Raw genomic sequence first — 17,570 nt, forward strand, 5'->3', positions numbered from 1 at the left:
GTTTACATTCCACCGCAAGCACACGTGAGCTCGGCCCTACAGACACTCGCTGATCTGATCACAGAGAGTGAGCAACAACACCCGGACTCTGTAGTAATAATTCTTGGGGACTTTTTAATAAAGCGATACTCTCTCGTGAATTGCCTAAATACAGACAGCATGTTACATGTCCCACCAGAGACAGTAACACACTGGATCACTGTTACACTGTAATAAAGGATGCATTTCACTCTGTCCCACGGGCAGCTCTAGGACATCTGATACCGACCTACAGGCAGAAACTAAAAACAGCTAAACCTGTATTAAGGACTGTAAAAAGATGGACTAAGGAAGCAGAGCAGGATCTACAAGCCTGTTTCACTCTCACGGATTGGACTGTTTTTGAAGCTGCTGCCTCCGACCTGGACGAGCTCACAGAGACTGTAACATCATACATCAATTTTTGTGAGGATTTGTGCATTCCTGCCAGGACTCACTTAACCTACAACAATGAGAAGCCATGGTTCACTGCGAAACTCAGCCAGCTCAGTCAGGCCAAAGAGGATGCTCACAGAAATGGGGATAGAGTCTTGTACAAACAGGCCAAATACACACTGGAAAAGGAGATCAGAGTGGCAAAAAGGAATTATTCCCGAAAAATTACGGATTCAGTTTTCCTCAAATGACTCCGCTTCAGTTTGGAAAGGTCTGAAAGCCATCACCAACTACATGACACCATCCCCCAGCACTGTGGTGAATCAACAACTGGCAGATGACCTGTTCTACTGTAGGTTTGAAAAAGCTAGATCTGTGTGAAGTACCCTCATGCTTCAAAAGCTCCACCATCATCCCGTCTCAAAGAAAAATTACCCATTCGTCCCAAAATTACCATTCTTAAGGACTACAGACCTGTGGCTCTAACATCTGTGGTCATGAAATCATTTGAAAGACTGGTTCTGGCTTATCTGAAGGACATTACTGGACCCTTACTGGCCCCTCTGCAGTTTGCCTACAGAGCAAACAGGTCTGTGAATGATGCAGTCAATATGGGACTGCATTATGCTCTGCAGCATCTGGGCAGACCAAGGACTTATGTGAGAATCCTGTTTGTGGACTTCAGCTCTGCCTTTAACACCATCATCCCATCACTCCTTCAGCCCAAATTAACCCAGCTCTCCGTGCCCTCCTCTGTCTGCCAGTGGATCACCAGCTTTCTGACAGACAGGCAGCAGCTAGTGGGACTGGGAAAACAGACACCACACTGATCAACCTCATCCAGGACGGTGACGAGTCTGCTTACAGACTGGAGGTTGAATGGCTGGCTGTCTGGTGCAGCCTTAACAACCTGGAGCTGAACACGCTCAAGACAGTGGAGATGATAGTGGACTTCAGGAGAAACCCCCCTGCTCTACCCCCCACTTACCATCATGGACAGGATTGTCACAGCAGTGGTGTCATTCAGATTCCTGGGAACCACAATCTCCCAGGACCTGAAGTGGAATATTCACATAGACTCCATTGTGAAAAAGGCCCAGCAGAGGTTGTACTTCCTTAGTCAGCTGAAGACGTTCAACCTGCCACAGGATCTGCTGAAACAGTTCTAAACTGCAATCATTGAGTCCATCCTCTGCACCTCAGTAACTGTTTGGTTCAGCTCAGCCACCAAAAATGACCTCAGAAGACTACAGAGGTTAGTCCGGACTGCTGAGCGAATCAGTGGCACAACTCTCCCCACTCTCCAAGACCTGTACTTCTCCAGAGTGAGCAAAAGGGCAAGGACAATCACTCTGGACCCCTCACATCCAGCACACTCCCTCTTTGAACTGTTTCCATCTGGTCGACACTACAGAGCCCTGAGCACCAGAACGATCAGACATAGGAACAGTTTCTTCCCTCAAGCAATCCATCTGATGAACAATTAACACCATGGAACACACAACACCTAATTGCACATTTCATACTTGCACATTTGTACTATGTATTCCTCAATTGCACATTTCACAATTGCACATGTGTACATACAATTTCGCCTATACTGTATATGTCATTCTGTTACACTGTGGAGCTTTTGTCACTAAAACAAATTCCTCGCATGTGAAAACATTCCTGGCAATAAAGCTGATTCTGATTCTGATTTTGTAGGATTATAGTCAGGTGTATGATCAACCAATTATACCAAACAGGTGCCCATTTCATTGCTATTGGAAGGAGTAATTGTCAGTCAAAGGCGGGTTCCCAAAAATGATGTCATGACATCATTGGCTTCGCAGCCGTCTATCTCTGCAAAACAAGCACCGATTGGCTCAAGTGAGGGCTTGTTTGATTCGTTAGGCCCTGGGCTATTTCGTAAATTTAGAATTTTTGAAACCCCCAATGAAAAGTTAGAGCCGAAAAACAAGATGGTGGCGCACTACTGTTTCCAGTTTTCGGAACACAAACTGAATATTTTAAGGCTTACAGATTCCAGTTCCTTGGACCTGTGGGGATTTTTGTGGAATATTTGTTTTGGAATATATTATCCCAGTGAAGAAAGGGAAGCGTCTAAAGGTAAGGGAAAAACTGGTATAGCGCCACCTAGGTCAGTTTTCTCCAATTTTTTTTTCAAATAGTATGACGGCTATGAATCATATTATGCTTTGTGTGTGGGCTTAAGAAAATATTCTAGTATAAACTTTACTGGGTAAATAGATTTTTTCGTGTTTTTAGAGGATTTAATGCTTTAAAGCTGCAATGAAGCCTGTTTCTGGCTCATCCCCTAGTGGTCACTTTGTCTTCCGTGCCGTGCGCGGCACAGCGGTCCTACAAATTCTGCAATTGCCTTTAATGCCGACAGAATAAGCACATCTTTTTTGTCATCTATTTCAGTCTCCTCATGATAGTTGCTCACTGGGAAGATGCATTTCAGTGGTGGACCAATTGTGTGGCTGCATTCCTGCATCTAGACATAGAAAATACAAACAGTCAGAAAAATGCTAACAAAAACTTCTATTTGCACAAAAACAGCAGAAAACAGGATCAAATTTGGATTGATTACAAGAAATTTTAAACACAAGTAGGATAATATGTGTAAGAAGAAAAAACCTTTTCTTCGATTTTCCTGCTTTTGTAAACCTCAGCTAGATCCTTTGTAACCAGTGGGCAGACACCATCATCAATTTTTGTCATCAGAACCACATGAGGGATGCCTGGGGTTCACAGATTTCAGTGATGAGTGGCAGGACGTGGGCGGAGACAAGACATAAATAAAAAAAAACACATGTAGAAACATGAAAGCATGGAACACAATTGGGTTACCAAGTGTGTGTTGTGCTGTTGGCTGCTGTGCAAGTCGGCTTGCATCGCTTTGTGTAAAGGAAAGGTACATGGAAAAAAATATCTTCACTGAACACATCTAATACAGGGTTTAGCATCGGCAGGGGGCGCTAAAGTGTAAATTTCACAAGGAAATACAACATATGTGAGGTTTAATAAAGTAAATCAGGAACTAAACTGGAAAGAGGTGAAATTAATCCTGAACCATGATGATCAGTGATGATAAAAAAGTGAGCGGAGAAAAAAAATTAAACAAAACCCAACGTGTTAATGTAAAAATAACAATAAAAATATGTAACAGAAGCGGAATCGATCGTAATGATGTGTGCTGCTCAGCTCGGCTCCCAGCACTTTATTTTTTATTTATTTATTTAAATGTGTGAAAAGTGCTAACATTCAACAACACATTCATGCCAGGAAAATTCAGACAGACAAATTAGCTGAAATCCCAAAATACCTCATAAAGGTATTAATTTATTTCTTTTTTCATAAAATGTAAAAGCTTTAAAGTTTATATAAAAAGGACTGTAGGCCAACTGAAAAAAGAGTCCATTTTATATAAACCGTAAATCTTTTACATTTTATGAAAAAAGAAATAAATGAATACACAAACAAACAAATACTCTTCCACAAAAAATACACACTAACTATTAAATACAAATCAATCCATAAAAAACAAGAAATATAATAATATAACAAATGTAAGGTTCTTACATATATTATAACACATCATTTAATAACTCACCCAAACTGAGGGCAGATTTTCTGACTGTTTGCATCTTCTGAATCATCTCCGTCTTCATCGAGGAGATGCTGTTTGCAGGCACTACACTCACCAAACAGTGAACTTTGTCATTCAGACTGGGTTCATGTATGTAGTCTGGATCAGTATCAGTCAGTGGAGTAACAGGATTAAACTGAAGACAAAGAAAAGAACAATAAAAGGGTATAAATGACTTTAAAATACTGCATCATCTGATCATGTGGCATCTGTAGTTGTAGATAATTTACTGAATGAGTTATGAGTAAAAAAACAGATGATCTTGAATTAAGACATGTTCATTGTCTTTCTTACTGTATAGTCTTCTTTGACACGGCCATGCAGCACATTAATGATATCATCAGGATGAATTCCATCTTCCTCATGATCTTCCAGACCCATAACATCACTGAAGACAAACGGCAAGGTGACGGAATCTTTGTCAGTGATTTTGTAAGTTTTGTACTGTGGGAAGAAAAGAAAAGAAAACAAAAGTGCAATAAAATACAGATAAAAGCAATCCAAACCAGGACGTAGAATCTTATCTGATTAGAGCCAGTGTTAGGGCAGGTTTTCATTACAAACAAGCAGAAGCCACACCTGAGACTCTGAAAGCCAAGATCATGGGATTAATCAGATGGGACAGGGTGAGACACATACATGTGGAGACACCAATCTTAAAGAGAAGCACATAGGAACACAGACAATAGACAAAGCCCTGGCTGACCGCCCTCTGGTGTTCATACAGGGAACTGTTCAGCGGTCCATGACACCCACAGCATGCCAGTGTGGTTAAGAATGTGATCAGAGTGAAAGTGTGAATTATGTACAGTAGAGCAGTTGTTATGAAATATAATAAATAAATAAATAAATAAACAAATAAACAAATAAATAACTTGACCTTTCAGACTCCCTTTACAATGCACTTAGAGCTATAATATTTAAAACATGACTTCAGTATTTAAGATTTGAACGACTGATTGATGTTCTTATTCTGTTCATTGTTCCAAGAATGTAATGAGAATAAAAAACAATTCTTACTGTTCTTGTGTAGCTCTTTCCAGCAGACGTCTCCTCAGCTGCCCTGACTACAATTCTTTCCTTGTATACGCTCTTCACTGAGTTTATAAAGCAGGACTTCCCAGCTCCAACTGGTCCATGAAGCAGTATTCTGAACTGCCTGATGTCTTGGTGGTTTTCCATAAATGTAAGAAGTTCACTTAACTCAGATTTCAGATTGCTCGGGCTGTTTGGGATAAACACATTAAGAGTTTATCATTCACCTTTGACATTTAAATTACACACAGATCACCGCTACTGAAATAATGACGTGACTTCTGACCAAACTGATGTAGTTTTACAACTAGAAGGATGATGTATATAATCAAACCCTTTATTTAAGTTTTGGTCTTTATTATTGCAAACTATGCAGATTTATAATATTTCTTTAGATATATGGAATATCAAGCCTGATTTCAATCAAAAAAACATTCCTAAGTTGATTACTCACTTCCAGTCTGGGTTTCTCCAAGGTTGCTCGAAGTCTGTACACAAAATAAGGACACTTTTAATAATACAGAACTGAGAGAAAAAAACAGACAATTTTTTCTTTAAAATTAATTTGTTTCTTCTGTTTATTTATTTATTTATTTATATCTCAGTTGATTTTTTCCAACAAAGTGTTCTAACCTTTCGGAGGATCTGGTTTTGATTGTCCCCAAACCATTTCTTCCTCCTTTGAAGCTGATCTTCTTCCACAAACATAAAATATGTCTTTTACTTAAATTGAAATAAAAACATGTTCAAAAGTATTTAATGTATCAGATTCCATGAATTTATGATGTGTAGTTATTTTTCTCCTTTATAGAGCGGAAAGAAAACGGCACTTACCAAGTGTGAGCTCAGCAGAATTCTGTGCTATTGCTTTCACTTTTCCCACCTCCTCCCTTCTCCTTTCTCTTTCTCTCTACCCCCCCCCCCACACACACACACACAAATATGCATTCATTTCCCCTACACCCAAGTAAATGCAAACACACACATACACAAGTCAAGTCAAGAAGAATTTATTGTTATTAATGGTGCTTGCAGAGCAACATTCTTGTTATCTTGCATACTTTTTATTATTCTTCCGGACAAAAATTTGGTGTGTAACTTGTCCCGCAGCTTTTGTCCTAGACCCATGAATGAGGTGTCAAATTGACTGGCTTGTTGAGGAGAGGCTATGACTTTTATTAGCGATCCAACCAATGATGTTCACACTGCAGACAAAAATGCGGCCAAAAAAAATCCCATAGACTTGAATGGGAAATTCCTAAAATTCATTTAATCACTCACACATGCAGATCTATCTATCTATCTATCTATCTATCTATCTATCTATCTATCTATCTATCTATCTATCTATCTATCTATCTATCTATCTATCTATCTATCTATCTATCATTCATTCAACATTAAGAATTGCATGTACTGTTCTTTGCAGTATAATAATAAGTAGAATGACTGCAGTATGGACATGAACTGCCTCACGTGTATTCTGGTCAAGTCACGTGACGTCACGTGAAAATAAAAAATGAGCACAACATGGACATGTGACATATCAAAACACTCAGCACAATGAGGGGAATTGCCCGTGGGTATTCTGGTAACGTCATGTTATGTCACGTGAAAATCAAAAATTAGCACAACATGGACATTTGCCACGTGCAAGCACCATTCACATTTTCTTCAGGAAATGTACATTCTAGTTTTTATTGTTATTTTAGCCACATATCACTGATGCAGTAGTGAAATGGAACACGTTCCCCCCCCGGACTTTGGAACTACAGAAAACATGATATCATTACAGAATATTGGTATTGTATGTCACACAGGATTTAGTCAAATTCTAATAATCCACTTAATCTGATATTATGCACAGGGCCAATAAACTCTGATTCAGTATTATAAATGTTTGTTTCCCCACTCCTACAAAGACAGACGTCAGCTACATATACAATACATGGACTTTATCCACATTTATTGTCTAAAGACATTATCGTAATCATCAGCTCTGTTAATGCTATGTTTCACTGCATGAACAATAAGGATGTCCACGTCCTTCGCATCCAGCTCTTCGTAGTAGTGCTTCGAGGGAAAGATCTGATTCATGATGCCTAGTATGTGACTGCAACACTGCATCTGTAGACAGACGAAATAGAAATGCTAATAAAACTAAAATCCACATATTAACTGTGTTTTCTAATAACATTCACAAAATGAAACACTTTGTTTTCTACATTTTATTTAAACATTTGGTGTTGCTTCTCGTTCATGTTCATGTTCATGACAGCACAATCAGACTGGGTTAAAATTATATCATGCAACAGAACAATGATCCGAAACACACCACAAAACAACATCTGAACGTCTAAAGAAGAAATAAGTCCAAACATTTACATTTACATTTACAGCATGTGACAGATGCCCTTATCCAGAGCGATGTACATAAGTGCTTAAATCTCTAACATTGAATACATTAATGCTGGTTCACTAGGTTACATACTTAAGATACCATGAGTTTAAAACATTTTTTCAAAGTTACAATGAAAAAGTGTCAAAGGTTTTTTTTTTTTTTTTTTTTTTATGCAAAAGATAAGGAAAGAAGTGCTAGTTGAAGTGTTTCCTCAATAAGTAGGTCTTCAATCGCCGCTTGAAAATAGCCAGTGACTCAGCCATCCGAACTGCTAGGGGAAGTTCATTCCACCACCTTGGAAACCTCAACCCCATTGAGATGCTGTGGTAGTATCAGAGCAGAGCAGAGCATAAAATCTTCAAACATCATTAAACTGAAGCAATATTGTAAAAGGGTTGGGTCTGAATTTCTTCAAAACGATGTGAGTGTCTGATAAAAAGAATCAAATTGTAAATTTACCATTTTTGTGCAAATCGCCATTTTTTTTGGTGTTTCTGGTGCTCTCCTTGAAATTCAGTGTTTGAAGCACTATCTACTGAATTTACAAAACTTGAAGCTTCACCTCAAATGTGTCCATGTACCAAGACTCTTAGATGACTGATCTCTGGATTGCTGATCTGAAAGTGTCTTAACCCCTTTATGCCTCGGCCCCCTTTTGCAGGTTTTTCGCCTACATGACCTACTCAACAAAAAGTGGTACAGCTCCCACATACTTTGACACACAGGGGTGAGCCTGGTCTCATTGGAAAGAAGAGATTCTCTAGTTTCAGATTGATTCTAGGCCTTATGGACCAAATAACAACTGAGGGTCATAGCTACATGTCTTGGCTTTCACAAAAAAAAAATTCAAGTCAAAAGACCCAAAAATGGCTTCAATAAAAATATTTTTCTACGGACATGGTCGTCTGGTCCAGCGTTTTTGTGTAGTTGTTTACTGTATAACTTTGAATTAAAAGGCTGCATGCTCAGTTTAAAAGGCCTAAAACAAGCAGAGACTCTCTGACTACTACTCTGGTGTGAAAACAGGCCTGTAACTTGACAAACTGAGCTGTGAGAGGGACAAAAGGTTAAGGATTACGCAAGAATTCTTCTGCGCAGCTTTTTCACGCAGATCCTGGCAGAGGAGATGCGGCATGTTGCATATCGTTGGAATCGTCTGCTTATTGGCTAAAGAGCTGTAGAGGTCCCAGCCCATTTCATTGCTATTGGAAGGAGTAATTGTCAGTCAAAGTCGGGTTCCCAAAAATAATGTCATGACATCATTGGCGTCTCAGCTGTCTATCTCTGCAATACAAGCACCGATTGGCTCAAGTGAGGGCTTGTTTGATTCGTTAGGTCCTGGGCTATATACATCACGTAAATTTTTAATTTTTGAATACCCCAATGAGAAGTTAGAGCGGCAAAACAAGATGATGGCGCACTTCTGTTTCCAGTTTTCGGAACACAAACGGAATATTTGCGGCGCGACCAAAACATTTTGGACTAAAAGGCTTACAGATTCCAGTTCCTTGGACCTGTGTGGATTTTTGTGGAATATTTGTTTTGGAATATATTACCCCAGTGAAGAAAGGGAAGCGTCTAAATGTAAGGGAAAAACCGGTCTAGCGCCACCTAGGTCAGTTTTCTCCAAAAAAAAATTCTAATAGTATGAAGGCTGTGAATCATATTGTGCTTTGTGTGTGGGCTTAAAAAATATTGAGAGTATAAACTTTACTAGGTAAATAGGTTTTTTCGTGTTTTTAGAGGATTTGATGCTTTAAAGATGAAATGAAGCTTGTTTCTGGGTCATCCCCTAGTGGTCACTTTGACTTTTAAACTGTGCCCAAGTACAGTTGCAGCTACTTGTAGAATATTTTGATTATGTAACAAGAACAGCAAATCTAATTTTGATTTAGTCTTGAAATGTAATCATGTAGTAGAAACAGTTTCCATCTGATCAAGTGTAAAAAGTCTGTTTTTGTTTTCAGCATGTTTTCTAGTTTGCTCTCAGCAGCTCAACTGGCTTCTCTAAATTGCCACTAGCTATGAGTGAGTTGTGTGCAGGATTGCGAGCAGATAAAATAAAAGAGCAGATGTTCATAATTCATAAAGTTTATTAATCATACTTCCACATACTCTCAATATGCTTTACATGGAAGAGGTCTCCAAGGATCATTTCTCCAGAGGGTCAAACACATTAACCAGTTGAGCATGTACACAAAACTTGAATAGTACTTAGACTTTTTTTTTTATACAGGATATAAGGTTTAACTTTCTTATGTTCACCTTTAACTTCATTAAACATTAATTCTTCTACCTTTTGTATTTTTAACATTGATTTCCCTTTGTTTATTCACCTTACGTTTCTCTTTTCTTGTATTAAGGGAACCAGTATTAGGGCGTAGGAAGATTCCTGTCACTATAAAGTCATTATTATTGGATTTTTAAATTTCCACAAAAAGTGGTTATCAAGCGGGATGTAATAGAGGATATAATTTTTCTCAAACACTGAAAGTATGAATAACATTAAAAATAACAGTGAGCTGTAGCATAAGCAGATGTGAGGCTTAAATTTAATAATAGCCAATTAAATATGCTCTTAATTAGTCTACACCAGTAATCACAGGGACAAATTACAATTTTATGACTTTGTGTTTGTAGTTATAGTTGAAGTAGTTAATCAAGATTAATATATGAGCTCCATAAAGATTTGATGATAATAAAGACCTACATCCCAATTCTGTTTTCCAAATGGACTTTTTAGCAAATATTCAGATATTTATGTCTTCGATGTAATCGTTAACAAATCCTGCAATTCCCTTTAATGCCGACAGAATAAGCACATCTTTTTTGTCATCTATTTCAGTCTCCTTATAATAGTTGCTCACTGGGAAGATGCATTTCAGTGGTGGACCAATTGTGTGGCTGCATTCCTGCATCTAGACACATAGAAAATACGAACAGGATCAAATTTGTATCGATTACAAGAAAAATTAAACACAAGTAGGATAATATGTGTAAGAAGAAAAAACCTTTTCTTTGATTTTCCTGCTTTTGTAAACCTCAGCTAGATCCTTTGTAACCAGTGGGCAGACATCAGCATCGATTTTTGTCATCAGAACCACATGAGGGATGCCTGGGGTTTCATTACAAACAAGCAGAAGCCACACCTGAAAGCAAAGAAAGCAAAGATCATTAAACAGGAAGGACAGGGTGAGACACATACATGTGCAGACACCAATCTTAAAAAAGAAGCACATAGGAACACAGACAATAAACAAAGCCCTGCCCGAACGCCCTCTGGTGTTGTGACTGGGAACTGTTCAGTGGTCCATGACAACCACAGCATGACAGTATAGTTAAAGATGTGATCAGAGTGAAAGGGTGAATTGTATACAGTAGAGCATTTATTTAATATAATTAATGGATAAATGAATGAAAGAATGAATAAATAAAAACTTCTTGACCTTTCAGACCCCCTTTACAATGCGCTTAGAGCTATAATATTTAAAACATGACTTCAGTATTTAAAATTTGAACGGCTGATTAATTTTCTTTGTTCATTGATCCATGAATGTAATGAGAATAAAAAACAACTCTTACTGTTTTTGTGCAGCTCTTTCCAGCAGACGTCTCCTCAGCTGCCCCGACTACAATTTGCAGGACTTCCCAGCTCCAACTGGTCCATGAAGCAGTATTCTGAACTGCTTGATGTCTTGGTGGTTTTCCATAAATGTAAGAAGTTCACTTAACTCAGATTTCAGATTGCTCGGCCTGTTTGGGATAAACACATTGAGAGTTTATAATTCTCATTTGACATTTAAATTACACACAGATCACTGATACTGAACTAATTAGTTCTGACCAAACTAATGTAGTTTCACAACAACAAGGATGATGTATTTAATCAAACTCTTTAAATTTTGGTCTATATTCTTGCAAACTACGCAGATTTGTAATATTTCTTTAGATATATGGAATATAACTGTTAATGTAATAATGACATGAAACACCTGAGATCAGGACAGGTAACTGAAGTTATAACTGTTAATGTAATTTGACATAAAACACATAAGATACATATTTTTACATTTGTTGGGATCCAGTCTGATAGAAACAAAGTATATTAATAAAGTATTAAAGTATAAAGAGGTTTATTACTTTTGTCTCCATGATCTTTTTATTTATATCCATTCAGTATAAAACTTAACTGTGGAGAGATACACGGGTTATACAACAACGTTTTTGGTTGTTTATTTACTTTCGAAAATAGCTTAACTGTAAGATAATGAAGCATAATAGATATAAAATATAAAATCTACCTGTAGGACTGTTTTGTCCTTCATTATCCATCGTAGCTTTGTTTTTATTTCTCCTTCATTATTCACCTGAGATGATCCTGGGATTGGAAATGCCCGCGCAAATGAAACAGCGTTCTGCGCATGAGCGGTGACCTTTCTTTTTTTTTTGAAAGAGGGCGTTGTCCAACATAGATATCTACACACTAGATGTCGCCTTGGGGTCCTAAAACTGCGTCAAAACCGCCGCCATCTTTGTACGGTGCTCCTTTACCTGAAATGAATATTAGGAAATTATATTTCTTGTTCTGTTGGTTTGATTTAGTCCTTGGTTAATGACCACAGCTAATCCCTGCTAGTTACCCATTAGTTTGTAACAGTTAGGGAAACAGACAATGTTTGTAGATCCTGAAGCTCTTAATAAGGACATTAAAAATTGACCCATGCTTTTTTGCTTACAGGTGAAAAGACCCAACTTTATGTATGTTCTGTAAGATTCCCTCATCTGTCTAACATATTTTATTAGATTGTCCTGGACTTAACACAAGCAGAATGCTCTTTTATCAAGTTACTTCACTTAAGGACATATTTAATGACATTATGCCTGAAAAAGGTTTGGATTTTTTGTTTTTGTTTTGTTAATTAAAATAAAAAATTGTATAATATAACTTGCTGTTTATATTTGTAATATTTATTATATTTATAAAATATAATTTATAATTTGTTATATTTATATTTGTTTTGTTTTATTGCATTCATATGATATTTGTATTTTTGTAATTGAATTTTGCCATGAAAAATAGCTTTTGATTGCTGACATGGTATTAAATAAAATAATCAGAATCTGAATCTGTTTGTAGATTCCCAAGTGATAAACAGAGACGTCAGTCATGGACAAGTTGCAGGGACATTCAGCTGACTGTCCTGGAAGGATATCACCAGTTAGGTTGGCAGTGTCACACACAAGTTCAGCCTCAAAGTCAAACTTTTTTTTATTATTATTATTATATACTTATTTAATCTGGCAAAGGTATTGCAGGAAATTAATAAATATAAGATTAAACAGTCTATGGCACCTCGACTATCTAACTTTCACATTATGTTCCTTATGTTCCTTTCACATTATGATTATGTGAATCATATTTAATAAACCAATACGATTTAAATGTTTAAATGAACATGTATAGTCACACCATTGTAGCAGTGTTACATGCAGTAGACTATAAGGTAAGTAGTGATTGTTCATATGAAGTTTACTCAAGTGGAAGAATGTAAGTAATAAACTTACACCTACTAGCACTATGCATTATATTGTGAAAAAGTAGATTATCTTCATATCAAACCTTAAATTTTCTCTGGACTTAATGATAAATACATGTCTGGCCTTTGGAACGAACCAAAAAAGACTAGAAAATCGCATTCATGACGATTTATGGTGATTTTATTTCTTTGCCTACATTGACGCTAATGCATTAAGAGGAGGGGGTCCCCTGTACCAAGATGGCGGCTCAATTGACGCATTCGTTCCAATGTACTTGCCCCATACAACGCGACATATATCTATGGAACGAAACCCCTGGAAATGTAGTGCTTGCCGCGGAAACACCATAGATATCTATACACTAACGACAATTCAGACAACCCGGAAGAGGTTGGTATAGTTTGTGATTGGAACACTTAGCGATCATTGGACAAGACACCTGTCACTCAAGGTATACATGAAGTTCCAACAGAAAAGTTGGATTAGATGGATGGAATGGATTACTGTGGATTAATTTTGTTATTTTCTTATATTTAAACGGAGAACTTTACACATTACACATAAGATTCCATACCTGTATATCGGTAAGTTTCAAGTTAAGAATTGTCGTTGTGTATTCGGATTTGTTAATGTGTTTTGCACTTCTCGGCCACCGTAGCAGAAAGAAAACAGCACTTACCAAGTGTCAGCTCAGCAGGATTCTGTGCTTTTGCTTTCACTTTTCCCACCTCCTCCCTTCTCCCTTATCTCTCTCTAAACACCCCCCCCCCACACACACACACACAAGTCAAGTCAAGAAGATTTTATTGTTACAGTATTTTAGCCACACATCACTGACGCAGTAGAGAAATGAAACGACGTTCCTCCAGGATTCTGGAGCTACAGAAAACATGATATCATTACAGAATATTGGTATTGTATGTCACACAGGATTTAGTCAAATTCTACTAAGCTACTTAAAGGTGAGGTCTCCGATTTTTGAGAAATGCTTTAGAAAACCGAGTCGGGCCGACTAATAAACAAAAATCAAAACAAACGTGTAGCCAATGAGCAGAAAGGGGCGTGTCTTGTCAATATGGGCGGAGAGAGTGTTCAGTGTGCATGTGTGACATTAGCAGAAAGCGGTTTTAACATCGACATGGAAGATAAAAACAAAGAAAGAAAGAGAAGAAAGACTTACGATAAGGACAAGAAGTAGGACGTGTTAATATAGGATCAGCTTTCCAGCGCTGGAGAGAACTGAAGGAGCAGGAAGTTGGCCACATATTCACAGGTTGGAGTTTCCCGAGTCAATAACTCCTGAGCTAAACGCTGTTACTACACAAATAACACCTCTTTTCTATCGTAGTAATGTAGAGAAGCAGCTACTGTAAGTAGAAATTTTGAGTATCTATACTTTAATAGAATAATTATTTTTTACCAGACTTTTTTCTTCTACTCCTTAGATTTTCACGCAATTATCTGTACTTTCTACTCCTTACATTTTAAAAATAGCCTCATTACTCATTACCTATCAAGATAAATCGTGCCATCTGGATAGAGTGAATTTTATTGTGGTTTGAGGAGAAGTATAAACATATACCATTCCGACACCCTATTGGTTTGTCTGCGACCCATCGCACCTGCACATGACACAGTTACCCCAATGCTGGACATAACAGACGGAGCCAAGTACGAAAGTGTCCGTGGCAGAGGCTCAAAACTCAATGTCTCAACAACCAAGCACCAGCACCACCGAGGAATTTGGTAGCCAGGAAAACCAACCAACCCCAACCCTTATACATCCCCGGCCATACCTGGAAGAATTGTTTTAAATGTTTGGATGGAAAAATAAGTCATTGTGCATGCGCTGTAAGCTATGCGCACCCAAATACCACAGGCTAATGGCTTTCAAAATATTGCCTAATTTTAAAAGCATATTGCGGTGAGCTGAAATTTTGTTATTATCAGTCAATTATTAACAAATTTGACTTTAGACAAATTTTATCTAAGCTTAAATTATTGCTAGATTTGTAAGTTAATTGTGCAAAGCTATAGGTTTTGTTATTATCAGTCGATTATTGACAATATTGTAGTGACCTAGTAACGTACTAATAATGATAAATTTGTAATGTTTGCTGTGGCAAACTTCAGGTACATGCCAATGGTTTGCTTGCTACCAGCAGGCTATGATTCAACATTGCAAACAAGTTTGGTGGCTCGGTGTGTGATTTAAAATCTTTTTTTTACCAAATGTTATCTGAGCGTATATTGTTACTATATGCAATATTTGTAAGTTAATTGTGCAAAGCTATAATCTACAGCTGGTTGATAAGGTATGTGCTAAGGATAGTCATGACCCTGTCTGTGTATGAGAGTGCACACGCCTGTATGGGGCCCTATGGGTCCTTGTAAAGAGGTACTGTAATAGGCCCAACTATTAGCCAAATGCTCTTTAAAATGTTTTTTCTGCTAATTTTCAGTCATGCCAGCAGCTGCGTGTGGTCCTAAAACAGCTTTAAAGGATATACTGTAGTTCACCCAAAAAAAAAATTCTGTCATCATTTCTGTTCAACAATTCTGTTCTCATCCTCATGTTTTTTTAAATCTGTATGAATTTATTTATTCTGATGAACTTCTTTTCCTCCTTGAAGAATACCAGCCCTCTTGAAATGACCCAGCAGTTGGCTGCGTACCTGAGGTGCCCAGGAGACACAGTCGAGGTACTGAAGTCCTTCCCAGCCGTGTGCCAGCTATCACTTAAGCTTAATACGGCTCCAAGAAGATGCATTGGCTCAAAGAACTTTGAGAAGCAGCTGCTTTTATGGATGAACAAAGCCTATTTGTAACTCTTTGTCGCATGTTCTGTGCTTAACTGATGTTGATTACCCTGTTGTTGTTTAAGTCCAATGTGTTTGTTTCAAGAAAAGTTATTGATGGCATGCCTCTGAAGTCTGACTTTTTGCACCATTACAATACTTATAGCCAACTAGTCATATCTTCTGCTGCATGAAACACAGCTCAGTCATACACATATATGGTTCTTTAATGTATTTGCATTGTACTAAAATGTGTTCTTTTTCATTGGGCATATACAGTGTGTGGCTGAAACAGGTAGCCTAGTGCATCCCAAATTTTTCAAACTTATCATATTAATATAACATTATAGTCATTATGACCTTTAGAAATATGTTAAGGTGGGGTAGTGCACAATAGGCCCCTGTGGCACAGCCTAAGCTTTTGTCCTCAATGGCATTCTTTCCTTGAATTACTTTTACTTTTATACTTTTAAAGTAGTTTTGAATCCAGTACTTTTACACTTTTAGTTGAGTTGATGCTTCAACTTCTGCAGAAGTATTTTAAAACCCTAGTATCGATACTTCTACCTGAGTAATGAATGTGAATACTTTTGACATCACTGGCGGCTCTCCACCAAGCTAGTGGGCACCTGCTAATGAGTTTTTAACACTTACTCAGTGGTCCAGAATCACTGAGAAGGTGTCTAGACCTTTAGACAGATTTCTTTGTGTGATCCAGGAACTTTTAGAACTGTTACAAGAACTGGCTGGTAACATGCTCAGGTGTTTATCAAGAATTTCTAGAAAACAAAAGATGGCAAACTAAACACTAAACCACTGCAACTGTTGTCTTTGATGAAGCCACAAAGACAGAGTGTACAAATTGTTTTGGATAAAAGTTTTCCATAATGTGTGCAAGTTTCTGTGAACCCTGAATAACAAAGATGTTATGATTGATATGTCTAGTTAATGTCACCTTTAGTGCACATAAGATAGGTAGACAAAAATGTTGTACATGCATGAAATGTCAGGTATGAACGAGACCAAACCCTCTGTTTCTCAATAGACCATTAAAAAAAAAACACCCTGCTGTGGATTTTTTTAATATAACAACACACCAAATCATGATTGATTTAAACACATCTAGTTTATACCTGTCATACAATTACTTTAACTTCCTCAAGTATATTATATATACCTTTAGTTCTCTTTGAGAAGCTCAGAAAATAAACTCTGTTACTTTACATCACATCTGCCTCCGTCATCTTCTGTCCCTGACATGATATCACCACTCACCTGAAAGGCGCTCTGTTGGGCCGAATCGATCTGGCATCAAGACGGATCCTTCTTGTACTCCATTAAGGAATTCATCGTCTATTTCCAAGAGGTACTTGGTATTCCCACTGGAGATACATCTGTATGTGATAAACTGTATCATATTAAGCAGGGGTGGGGGGCTCGGTGGCTTAGTGGTTTGCACGTTTGCCTCACACCTCCAGGGTTGGAGGTTCGATTCCCATCTCCGCCTTGTGTGTGTGGAGTTTGCATGTTCTCCCCGTGCCTCGGGTGTTTCCTCCGGGTACTCCGGTTTCCTCCCCCGGTCCAAAGACATGCATGGTAGGTTGATTGGCATCTCTGGAAAATTGTCCGTAGTGTGTGAGTGTGTGTGTGTGAATGAGAGTGTGTGTGTGCCCTGTGATGGGTTGGCACTCCGTCCAGGGTGTATCCTGCCTCGATGCCCGTTGAC

General features: G+C 37.9%; 1 protein-coding gene and 1 long non-coding RNA gene across 2 annotated transcripts; both read right to left on the reverse strand.

The window, feature by feature from the left end:
* Positions 1-2,664: 2,664 nt before the first annotated feature.
* Positions 2,665-11,139, reverse strand: LOC113637345 (interferon-induced protein 44-like). Its single transcript, XM_047802896.1, has 5 exons — positions 11,091-11,139; positions 4,367-4,516; positions 4,037-4,208; positions 3,061-3,164; positions 2,665-2,917 (listed from the first exon to the last, which is right to left on the reverse strand). The coding sequence occupies exons 2-5, from the start codon at positions 4,451-4,453 to the stop codon at positions 2,735-2,737; spliced, it is 546 nt and encodes a 181-aa protein (XP_047658852.1). The 5' UTR covers positions 4,454-4,516; positions 11,091-11,139; the 3' UTR covers positions 2,665-2,734.
* LOC125139355 lies at positions 5,106-5,997 on the reverse strand. The gene is made up of 4 exons (XR_007138400.1): positions 5,942-5,997; positions 5,741-5,799; positions 5,562-5,595; positions 5,106-5,297 (listed from the first exon to the last, which is right to left on the reverse strand). It is a non-coding gene; the product is annotated as an uncharacterized LOC125139355 (long non-coding RNA).
* Positions 11,140-17,570: the final 6,431 nt, after the last annotated feature.

The sequence above is a fragment of the Tachysurus fulvidraco genome, chromosome 18 (assembly GCF_022655615.1).
Source record: "Tachysurus fulvidraco isolate hzauxx_2018 chromosome 18, HZAU_PFXX_2.0, whole genome shotgun sequence".
NCBI lineage: Eukaryota > Metazoa > Chordata > Actinopteri > Siluriformes > Bagridae > Tachysurus > Tachysurus fulvidraco.

What these genes read in the sequence shown, in the direction of transcription:
- LOC113637345 (XM_047802896.1), bottom strand. Translation starts at nt 4,453, where the DNA reads ATGGGTCTGGAAGATCATGAGGAAGATGGAATTCATCCTGATGATATC. An exon ending in GTGTCAAAGAAGACTATACA is followed by an intron (nt 4,209 to 4,366) that starts GTAAGAAAGACA and finishes CTTTGTCTTCAG; the next exon opens with TTTAATCCTGTTACTCCACT. An exon ending in GCAGGAAAATCGAAGAAAAG is followed by an intron (nt 2,918 to 3,060) that starts GTTTTTTCTTCT and finishes TTCTATGTCTAG; the next exon opens with ATGCAGGAATGCAGCCACAC.